The sequence below is a fragment of the Olea europaea genome, chromosome 17, assembly GCF_002742605.1.
Source record: "Olea europaea var. sylvestris chromosome 17, O_europaea_v1, whole genome shotgun sequence".
In the NCBI taxonomy this organism is placed as follows: domain Eukaryota; kingdom Viridiplantae; phylum Streptophyta; class Magnoliopsida; order Lamiales; family Oleaceae; genus Olea; species Olea europaea.
This window is the reverse complement of record NC_036253.1, coordinates 21,101,089-21,111,367: the sequence shown is the minus strand read 5'-3', so window position 1 is coordinate 21,111,367 and position 10,279 is coordinate 21,101,089. Positions and strand designations below refer to the sequence as shown.

Here is a 10,279-nt window from a genome sequence, read left to right as displayed (position 1 = left end):
TTATTTTACGGTCACAATTCAAAAAAATTATAGGTCACAGTTTGTTCATCGGTCACAAATCAAATTACAAATATTACAAGTCACAGCTTATTATATGTCACAAATTATCAAATTATCGGTCACAAATTAACAATTTTTTAGGTCACATTATTTTTCGATTATAATTTATTTTTTTCATTGGTCACATATTATTTATTGGATAGTCGCAGACTACCTAATTTAATGGTCACAATCAACCAAATAATTTGTGATCACCACCAATACTTACTATTCACAGTTACAATTTTCAGGTCACATATTCAATTGTGAGCCACAGTCACAATTTTCAGTTGACGTATCAATTGTAAGTCTAATCAACCAAACCGCCACGACCACCGTCATGGCCATCACCACCTCCACGACCAATTGTGACTCCCAAATTGTGAGTCATAATCATAATTTTTAGGTCACAGGTCCAATTATTTGTCACAAAATGAACCAAACCGCCACGACCACCACAACTACCTCCGTCACAAAAAAAATCGTGCAAATCACCAACATCAGCCCGTCGCCGTCGTAAATAGGCGTACCGTCGCCGTAAACACACCACCACACCCACGCACAAAAACTTTCAACAAACAAAACTTCCCCATATCCACCATCACCACAATTTTCAACACAAAACCCACCCCAAAAAAAGACTAGCAGCACCACCATCACCACAAAGCTTTAACAAAATCATATACAAATTCCTCTCCAACAAACTGCACATCGACGGAAATCATCGAATCATTACCGTCTCAAGTGCCGACCCCGTCAGGCGGTTCAGAAAATGACGCTATGATGACATTTATTACAACGGATCCAGCGAATTTCAAGCAAATGGTACAGCAGGTGACCGGCATAAGATTTGGCGACGATTTAAACGGGCTTGTACCGTCGAAACCTAACTTGCAGAGGCCAATCCACATGTTTCAGGAACACCGCAAACACCACATCGCAGTCGCGACTTGATTTCTTTAAGTTGCTGTCGCCACAAGATCTCCACGACCACCATCTGCCACAGTTCCCGGTGCTGATCGATTGTGATCTTCCAATGACCGCTTGTCCGACAATGGACGATTTGTGGGAGTGATCTTCGGTGGCAACGTTTTGGGCAGAGAGAAAGGCGATAATAGAGAGAGAGAGATAAAATTGAGATTGGGCAGAGAGAGGCGATAATTAGGTTTGAAATTTTTTATTTGATTAATTTTTAAATATATTAATCAATTAAAATTTTATGATTTGTGAAATACTAAATATGACATCTTATTTACGAAATGGGGAATTTTAATCTATTAAAATATGTAATTTACACAAAATATGTAGGATCGGCCCAACTCAATCTCTCCTGAGAATGTGGTCTGTCTTAAACTGGGCGGAGGTTATTTTCTGGGCTAATAAATAGTGGACCTCCTAATCTCGCCCCAGTAGACAGCCCAGTCACATCGGTCATATAAATCGAGCGATGTCAGTTAGGTTAAAATCCCTTCTTTCAATGTGAAGCATTTTCTGATTTCTCTCAAGCGCCGCCGTCGAAGGATTTTTACCTCGTTGAATCAAAATGGTGGGTTCTAGTATGATCGATTTCAGTATGAAATATGTAATCGATTAGAGCTATTTTCTTAGTGTTTACTGAAAATTTTGTGTGTTTGTGTGGTTTCACGGATATATAGGTTCTCCCGAACGATGTCGATTTGCTGCATCCTCCACTAGAGTTGGAGAAGAAGAAGCACAAGCTCAAGCGTCTCGTTCAGTCTCCCAATTCTTTCTTCATGGTAAATTCTACCACTCTGTTTGTATATTCAATATCTTCTGTACCCCTTTTGATCTTCTCCTCTTTTCTTTGTTTTTTGCATTAGGATGTGAAATGTCAGGGTTGCTTCAACATGTGAGTTATTCGACTTTTGTTTATTGTGTTGATGTTATTGATTTTGTGGGTGTTTAATGGATCATCTGGTGTGTGTTTTTTTGAAATAAATTTTGGTGCAGAACCACTGTTTTTAGCCACTCTCAGACTGTTGTGGTCTGCGGTAACTGCCAGACGGTGTTATGTCAGCCCACTGGTGGCCGTGCCCGGCTCACTGAGGGATGCTCTTTCAGGAGAAAAGGGGACTGAGACTGCTGGTCGAATATTACATTGTCTCAGTGAAAAGTGGGTTCCAACGAATTTTTGAGTTTTTAGTATTTCAGTTACTTTATGCGTCTCGTCTCGTCTCGTCTCAACTTAGGAAGTGCGATCGGGGAAGGGGGTGTTCTTATTCACATTTTTGTTTCTCTGTGCCAGGTGCTACTTATCCCATGCCATGAATTGTCAAGTCATTTGATGCTTTTTTTGCTACTAGTTCTTTTTAAACATACTGTTTCGAAGTACCTATTATAATTTAATGGTTTTTTAATACTGAGCAACTTATTAGATTGGAAATACCTTGGCTTTGACTTCCATTCAATGCACGTATGATCTATTTATTTCCTAATTTCTTCTTTCATTTTAATGCATGGTGCATAACATCTTGCCATGACAAAATGAAAGTTGGCGTTAGAATTTCACATTTATACATATACCTAATTTTATAGGTGGTTTCTAGTGCGTTGAACATAATGGGCTATGCTAGAGACAATGCATGGTTTATTACTTTTCATGAAACTGTAGTAACTCTATAGAAGAGGGAGAAGCCAAAATTAATATGACCAATTTGTAATAGCAACAGATCTTGTTGGATTTGATCTTTCAATCGGAATAGACTTAAAGAATTTATGCGTGAACCCTAATTTGTTGGGAGTAAGACTTTGTTGTCTTCTTCTAATTGTAGTGTTTTGAACTTGGAAATATCTCCATGAAAGCTAGTTGCTCTGTTCTGTTGCTATTATTTGGTAGTGATATGAGTTTTTAGGATTGCTTTGTTGCTTGAGGTTTTGACAACATACAATTGAGGTTCTAACGGTCCGTCCAAATCTTGTATGTTACTATTCTCTATTTAAAGATCTGCGTTTTCATGTTAAATTTTTATATTACTCATCAAGAACTTGTCATCATATGCTAGTATTGTCTTTACTCTATTCAAATTAACGCTTGAATTTCCCTTGATACTGAAGTATATGCTGCAACTTATTTGTTTGGTACTTTGATTGTCCTATACAGTAGTGATCTTTTGTTGTACAATATAGTTTTGACAAGAAGTACAAGTTGGAAGATACAGTTGAAAGTAGAACTTACACACACCTAGATGTTGTAATTGGATGATGTTACTAGCGCGAGTGGCTTATCTGTTTCTGGAGTTTGAAAATCTTGGAAATTTTGAACTTATTGAGCCACCTCTATCTTGGAAATTTTTGAACTTATAAAACTGCAACGTTTTGATAGAGTAAATTCAAGATATTTACTAGTCTATGAAGGACATTTTATTAGTAATTAAGTTTTGAAAATGTAGAGATATTTTAACAATGGTTTAATAAATTTTCTGGTATACCTCTGCATTGTGCAAGTCAATTTCAACGTACTTCATTTGAGAGTAGAAGCAGGTTGGCAAACAAGTACTTAGAAAAAACATGTAGGTGGAAGTGTTGGAGATAATTGAATAGAAGACGCTTTTAGCTCACTAAGTATATTGTTCCATCACCATAATGATAGATGGTAGCGGATGAGAAATGTCTAGTTTTTGAATCTAAGAAACACTATGTTCTTAATCGACCTCTTGATTAGAAGCAACTGGTTGATCAAGGAAGATGAATGTTTATAATTCACATTGGAAGAGTGAAGAATTTTTTTCCGAAGGGACCTTAAGATATAGTGGAAGTTGTTCTGTGTGCTTTGACTGAGTAAAAGTTGATCTTAAGCGACATTGTTTCTGTTCATGAACTGATAAGAGTTTATATACTGCGAAGGCATTGTTTGGCCGTGCAGATATTGATATTTGATAATTACCAATGACAAAATGTTACGAGATATTATCAATTAAGCTCTTGTTTGACGACTATTAAGTAATGCTTTGAATAGTGAATTTTAAAAGAATGTGTGGTTAAGAAATGGGAAAAAGTTATGAGTTTATGTGCATAATATTTAATATTTTATTATGTAAATGTATGGTTAAAAATGATTGCGTAGAAAAGAAGTTGTCAAATAATGGTTGTCAAACAGGAACTAGATTAGGTCCTTCATGTAAGTTGAATGAGGCATTCGGACATGCCCAATACCGAGCATTGGGTCGCTCTCGAGTCAGTCTTGCATCTATTTGCCTTTAGCAAGGAAGAAGAGGACGTCCATGGTCGGGATGACTTCAATGCCCGAAAAGTAATGAAGAGTTCCAAAATTGTTCACTGGGACATACACACACAAAAATAAAAATAAAAATAAAATGATGATGTTTGAAATAGAGTTGGAAAAATCAATTTTTTTGACTCAGTATAGCAGTCTCGTGGTGCTCAATTTTAGGAAAATTCTCACAAATATCGCTTCATCACCTTTTTCAGTAGAATAATAAGTAAAGAACATGGGATTGATGATTAAAATGAATGAATATTGTTTAGGTAAGAGTCAATTGGATCTGAATGCACATGCATGTTTTGTGCAATCATCGATATTCCTCAGAGAACCAATCATTTTCAGAAAGGGTATATAAACAAGAATTGCGTAACATGATCCTCAATTTGGAATTTCCTTTGAACAATTAATTACTTCATCATTCTCACTGCAAACAAAATTATTTTGTCTAACTTACGTTCTCTTCGGTCGTCCTTCCAATATATTTTGATGTTTTGTTACATTACAGATTGACCTCTTTTAAAGGTAATGTGCGTTCGAGGTGTCAAAAATGTACAAAAAGGACAACAGATTTGGGTTCTCATTCCTAGTAACCGAACGTCTAATGTAAATCATGTTTGTCGGGTTCGTTGTTTAAATATCAATTGATTGACAAAATTATAATATTAGTTACGAATATCCTAATAATTAGCTTTTTGGTGTTGAACAAACATCACATGCACTCAATCATATGGAAGCAAATATACAAAACCTAAAGCACCAATCCATGTAAATGTAATGAAATAATTTAAATGAAATTGAGAATATTAGACACGAAGTATGGAGAGGAAGGTGAAGTGGGAATTCTAATGCTTCGTCTTATTTGAATGCCATCACATGCGAACTACCTCCTTTCAATTTAACTATTCGGAAGTCAGTTCAACACATTAATTCCACTCTTCATGTATGTGTCATGTGTGTGTGTGTATATATATAGTGACATACCCGTTAGGACTCATTCATCAAGTTCGAGCTCGATCTCTAGGTGTAATTAGATCAAAGATTTACATGATGAACCCGTTCAAGAGCAGCATTAACAGTGCTAGACAGAAGCAAACCGGAGGAAAGTATCTGGGAGTTCGTAGACGGCCATGGGGACGATATGCTGCAGAGATACGTGATCCCACCACCAAGGAAAGGCATTGGCTGGGCACCTTCGATACTGCAGAGGAGGCCGCCCTGGCCTACGACAGAGCCGCGTTGTCTATGCGCGGCTCTGGTGCCCGGACTAACTTTTGTTACTCGGAGTCAGACGTTGTCATGCCTGCAGCTGGTAATTCCTCTGTCGCCGACAATCACTTTTCGGAGCAAACTCCACAGCTGATGATCGCAGCTGACTGCCCAAATGAAGAGTCATCCTCTGTCTCTGAGCCTTCTTCATTGTGGCCAGGTTATACTCTCGGTGACAGTGTCTATCAGCAACAAGTTTCTGTAAGTGAAACGAACCAAGCATTGTCCAATTCCCACCAAACGCTAGATGTGATGCAGTCACCAGGTTATGTTGAGGGACACCACAACCAAGGCGAATGGACAAGTAGTCTATTTGGGTACGATGAGGCAAGAAGAGGGTCGCCTAGCAGCCTGCTATTTGATTCTAGTTATGTACACAGTCCACTCTTCAGTCAGATGCCTCCAGTTTCGGATGCTGATTCTTTGGCAACTTTTAATTTGGGTTCTTCGGCCTATTTCTTCTGATTCAATTGCCCCGTCTCCCTTTCACTCAAATGCAGATAGGGCACATGCCCAACTTTTAGATCGAGTAAAACTACTAAGCTAGTCCCCTCACCTCTCTTTCTGATTCTTGTTTGCCTCTTGCTTCGTTATTATGTAGGGGGAAATGTTACCCAAATCGTAAAGCTGGATTACATGATAATCACCTATTAAACCCGCACCACCCACAACTTGTGTAGTGTATAGAACTACAAGTAATATATCGAGTGGGGTGGCTTGATGGGGGAGTATCCTTTTTTCTTTTTCTTTTTTACTTTTTCTTTATGAAGGATGTGCCTTCCTTTGTGCTGCTTCCTTGGATTCGAATTATTCAATTTTACTGTAGGAAACAACAAAGAAGAGAACTTGGAATTTGTGTTGAAATGTAGAGAATTTGCTCCTTCCAGTCGGAAGTGTCATTTTTTTTTTCCTTTTTTTTTTTTTTTTTTTTTTTTTTTTTGGGGTCTCTGAAAAACATACAAGTCTCTTGGAATTGCCCACGGTTTTAAATGAAAAGATCTAAAGTTTTCTCCTATCAGTGAGACGTCGATAAGCAACATTAGCCTAAATACAACACACTGATTATAAAGGATGAAACTGAAGTTTCTTAGAGATGGGATTCTTATTAAAAGAAGAAATGATTAACAGTTATTCAATTTAAGAAAACAAATTTCACAAACAAGAAGGAATAAGTGAAAGAGAAAGAAAGGCGAATAAGTGTGACTGCTTTCCTGTCAGGAATTGAGCCTCTGCAATCTCATCTGTTGGTGGAATCGTTGAATGAACAAGTCAGCCATATGGTCGACATCATCCTCCAGTCTCAACTGCTTTCCATGTCGGTCCATAGAATTTGAATAATCTCTTTCTTCCTTGTTATTCGCATCATCTAACCAAGGATACATCAACTTATCTTCTTGTTCTTGTTCTTCTTCTTCTGGCGCTTTTGCCAACCGCTTTGTATTGTTTGATGTGTTAACGCTGTTACGAAGGACGATAGTATTGCTATCGACTGCATTAGTCTGGTTCAAGTACTTCTCCTGCCGACTGTGGTTCTTGAGCTTCTGAGAGACATTGGAGCCAAGAGAAAGCACCTTCTTGTCCCTCAATAAGTAGAATATGATTAAACGAGCTTCAATCGCCCGAAGTTTCCCCTTAAGAGCCATTGAGTTGGAGGCCAACTTTGCCATCACCTTCCTCACCAATCCCATGCCTCTAATGTTGTCCTTCATTGTTCTTTTATCTCAATAGTATTCGATAATTAAGGGACGAGGGAGAGACTGAAGAATTATCGAACAATTTGGGTTGTTCTGAGGCAGAGTTGTAGATAGAAATAGAGATGATGAAGTGAAGGCTAAGGAAAAGGGGAGGGAAAGGTCAATTCAATTTCAAAGTAAAGTGAAAAAGGGAAGAGAATAATATAAATAACCTTTTGTGAAAAACAAGTCTCTCCTTCCTTGCCCATAAACTCGGGAAAAAGTGAAAGTGGAAGAAGCAAACAAATACAAGATGTGGAAGCTTGTAATTACTCCTCACTAGAATTTGTGTGTGTGTGTGTTTTTTCCCCTTAATAGACCGATAAAAGTAGTTGACACGTTTTACTAATTTGAAAGAAAATTAGAATTAGAACGATCACGTTTTGTCACTCGACTTGCGGCATTAATTCACTTTTATCAATGCATTTCATTTTGCTTGTAAATTTTCTTCCAAATTTTGTTGGTGTGTTATAAAAATCCTGAACTGAATAAAAACATGAAGTTTTGTTTGACTTTTAGTAGTTTGAAAGTGAAAATAAAAAAAAATAAGAAAACAAAATATTAAATTATTAATCTTTCTTTTGAGACAAAATATCAATCTTTCTTTTGAGTTTGTGGAATGGACCACATTGAATGGAAAGAACATAATGGCATCCACACATTATTAGTTGATAAATTCACATCCATCAATGGCATTGACCTGAATGAAATGTGTGAGTTTGCATTTCTGCCTTAAAGAGTGTGGTACATTGACATATGCTTTTCATTATGTAAATCAGATTATGTTGTTAAACATAAATAGATATAAATGAATGGTGAAGCACTTGTGGATTTGACTAAAAGTATTTATGAACTCTTTCCAAGCATATTCCTAATATCCTTTAATATATGCAATTATTTAGATTCATATTTTCTAAGAGGAAAGTCATCTCTTCTCTACATACTTAATTTTTATATTAATAAATTGACGAAGAGCGAAGCCAAACTCTTGAACTTTAAATGTTTCATTTTTCATTGAACTTATACCTGTATAAATTTAGTGACTAATAAAATATGTTCGGTGAGTAATGGATAAAACCTATTAAAAAAATTCATTAACCATTCAGAAACATTTTAAAGTTTCAATTACTTAAGAATCATGATGAGTGAATGGTGAAATACAACATGTTAAAGTTTAGTAATTACTTGAAAGCATTTAAAAGTTTGTGAATAAAACGTGATAGAGATATAAGTTTCGTAACTAATGAAATACTTATTTACTTACCCTCTAAGGTAAAATTTTACTTTTTAAAAATTGCGAAGTTTCCTCTAAGAATCCTAGAAACAAGAACCAACATAAGAGCCGGCCGTTATTATTACCTTTACGCCAATTACCATTGTAAAGCATTAAAGGGAAATGGAATAAAGAATATAATTGATTGTGCACTATAATCAAGGCTAGTAAGTGGGGCAAATTTTATCTAATTTTAATTTATCTTTATTAGTTTATTTAACTTTATTTAATTTATTTGAGTCACTGAATTACAATAAATTTCACCTCGTAGTGGCCTTGTCTCCTAAATTGATGAACGTTACATTTTTTATGGTATATCGGAATAAATCTTCAATGTAATTGATGTGTGTCCTGCCAATTTATCACTATATTACGTTAAAAAAGTGTTGCAACAAAAAACTACATTAACATTTTAATCTATCATATTTCTCATTATACTATTTCCATTTTTTAGGGTATCAAGTAACGATTACATGGAAGATTAACTATGTTACGAGAGCCAAATAAGTGACAAAAGTAGTGAAATTTGAAATTAAATTGAAATTCAATGATCCAATTGAATTTAAGCTTTCTTTTCTTTTCCCTTTTTTTCCTTTTCCTTTTTTTTTTTTTTGGGCATATTACAGGGTAAATAATTAGTTGAAGGATTTGGTAATTTTTTATTTCTGAATTGTCATATGCTTAATAATCAGCAATTGCCGTGCCTATAATATTATTTAAGACAACACTATTCAACGATGTCATTATTTGCCCCCTATTTGATGGTCATTATTGTGTAAACATGTTATTTTGAATAATAATTTTTTGGAGATTGTGATAAAAAAATGAAAAAAAAATGAGGTTGCATGTAAAATATTTTATTGTATCAATGTATAGTTGAAAATGAGTGTGAGAAATAAATTATTTTTATTTTAAGGGAAGTCAAACATGGGCTTGTTATTGTTTTGATAACATTGCAAAAATTGTTTAAGCTTATGTAATAATGATGATATTAATAAATATTTATTTAAGAAAATACATTCACAATTATTAAATAATATGTGCTAAATCAAACAATTAATAAAAGGGTAATTATATTCACATCACAAATTTTATTTTTTACACCACGTTTTAATTACACTTATGGTTCTTAATCTTTGCTTATTAGCACTTGTGTCTTCAATGATTTTTTATGTAATTCTTATTCTCAAACTTTTATTAGTAATATGAGTAATACTTTTGAAACACTAATGCTGTTTTTGAAAGTAGTTGAGTTGATGATATTGTTAAAGGAAAAAAATTAAAATTGTTAAAAATATATAAATGAATAAAACTTTTTATGAAATTATGTATGTAATGTGAAAATATTGAATAAACTGTAATGTGATATTTTGATTACAATAAAAGTTCTCTATACACAATATTTTTTGTCAACGTCCCACAACTTTTCTTATTTGTTATTTTTTGCTTTTACTAAGACTTTTATTTTTTGTATTGAAACTTCATGAGAAAGTGCAACATATAATCGTCCATGAAAGAATACATGTTGAAGAAGGAATATTTTAACAGAAGGCACTATTTGTCCTCATACCTTATTAACGGTCATTGCAAAGTATAGATTTATTAAAATTGTTTTCTATTGAATTTAAATGGATATCCTTCATTATTTGTTGAATTTAACGAGATGTTGTCCAACGATTATTTCTGCATGAAATATGACTCTTGAAATCTCCATAAATTATTCTT

At 34.7% G+C, this 10,279-nt stretch overlaps 3 protein-coding genes across 3 annotated transcripts; 2 read left to right on the top strand and 1 right to left on the bottom strand.

The window, feature by feature from the left end:
- The first annotated feature begins 1,464 nt into the window (after nt 1-1,464).
- Nucleotides 1,465-2,445, top strand: LOC111365398 (40S ribosomal protein S27-2-like). The gene is made up of 4 exons (XM_022985901.1): nt 1,465-1,585; nt 1,695-1,796; nt 1,881-1,909; nt 2,011-2,445. The coding sequence occupies exons 1-4, from the start codon at nt 1,583-1,585 to the stop codon at nt 2,135-2,137; spliced, it is 261 nt and encodes an 86-aa protein (XP_022841669.1). The 5' UTR covers nt 1,465-1,582; the 3' UTR covers nt 2,138-2,445.
- A 2,501-nt stretch (nt 2,446-4,946) lies between these two features.
- LOC111365396 (ethylene-responsive transcription factor LEP-like) lies at nt 4,947-6,209 on the top strand. Its single transcript, XM_022985899.1, has one exon. It carries the CDS (start codon nt 5,225-5,227, stop codon nt 6,011-6,013), a length of 789 nt encoding a protein of 262 aa, XP_022841667.1. The 5' UTR covers nt 4,947-5,224; the 3' UTR covers nt 6,014-6,209.
- A 401-nt stretch (nt 6,210-6,610) lies between these two features.
- LOC111365397 lies at nt 6,611-7,530 on the bottom strand. The gene has a single exon (XM_022985900.1). It carries the CDS (start codon nt 7,255-7,257, stop codon nt 6,763-6,765), a length of 495 nt encoding a protein of 164 aa, XP_022841668.1. The 5' UTR covers nt 7,258-7,530; the 3' UTR covers nt 6,611-6,762.
- Nucleotides 7,531-10,279: the final 2,749 nt, after the last annotated feature.

Bases quoted from the DNA above. Each gene is read 5' to 3' on its own strand.
- LOC111365398 (XM_022985901.1), top strand. The intron at 1,797-1,880 runs GTAAATTCTACC...TTTTTGCATTAG, and splicing joins CTCCCAATTCTTTCTTCATG to GATGTGAAATGTCAGGGTTG. The intron at 1,910-2,010 runs GTGAGTTATTCG...ATTTTGGTGCAG, and splicing joins TGTCAGGGTTGCTTCAACAT to AACCACTGTTTTTAGCCACT.
- LOC111365396 (XM_022985899.1), top strand. From the start codon at position 5,225: ATGTGTCATGTGTGTGTGTGTATATATATAGTGACATACCCGTTAGGA.
- LOC111365397 (XM_022985900.1), bottom strand. From the start codon at position 7,257: ATGAAGGACAACATTAGAGGCATGGGATTGGTGAGGAAGGTGATGGCA.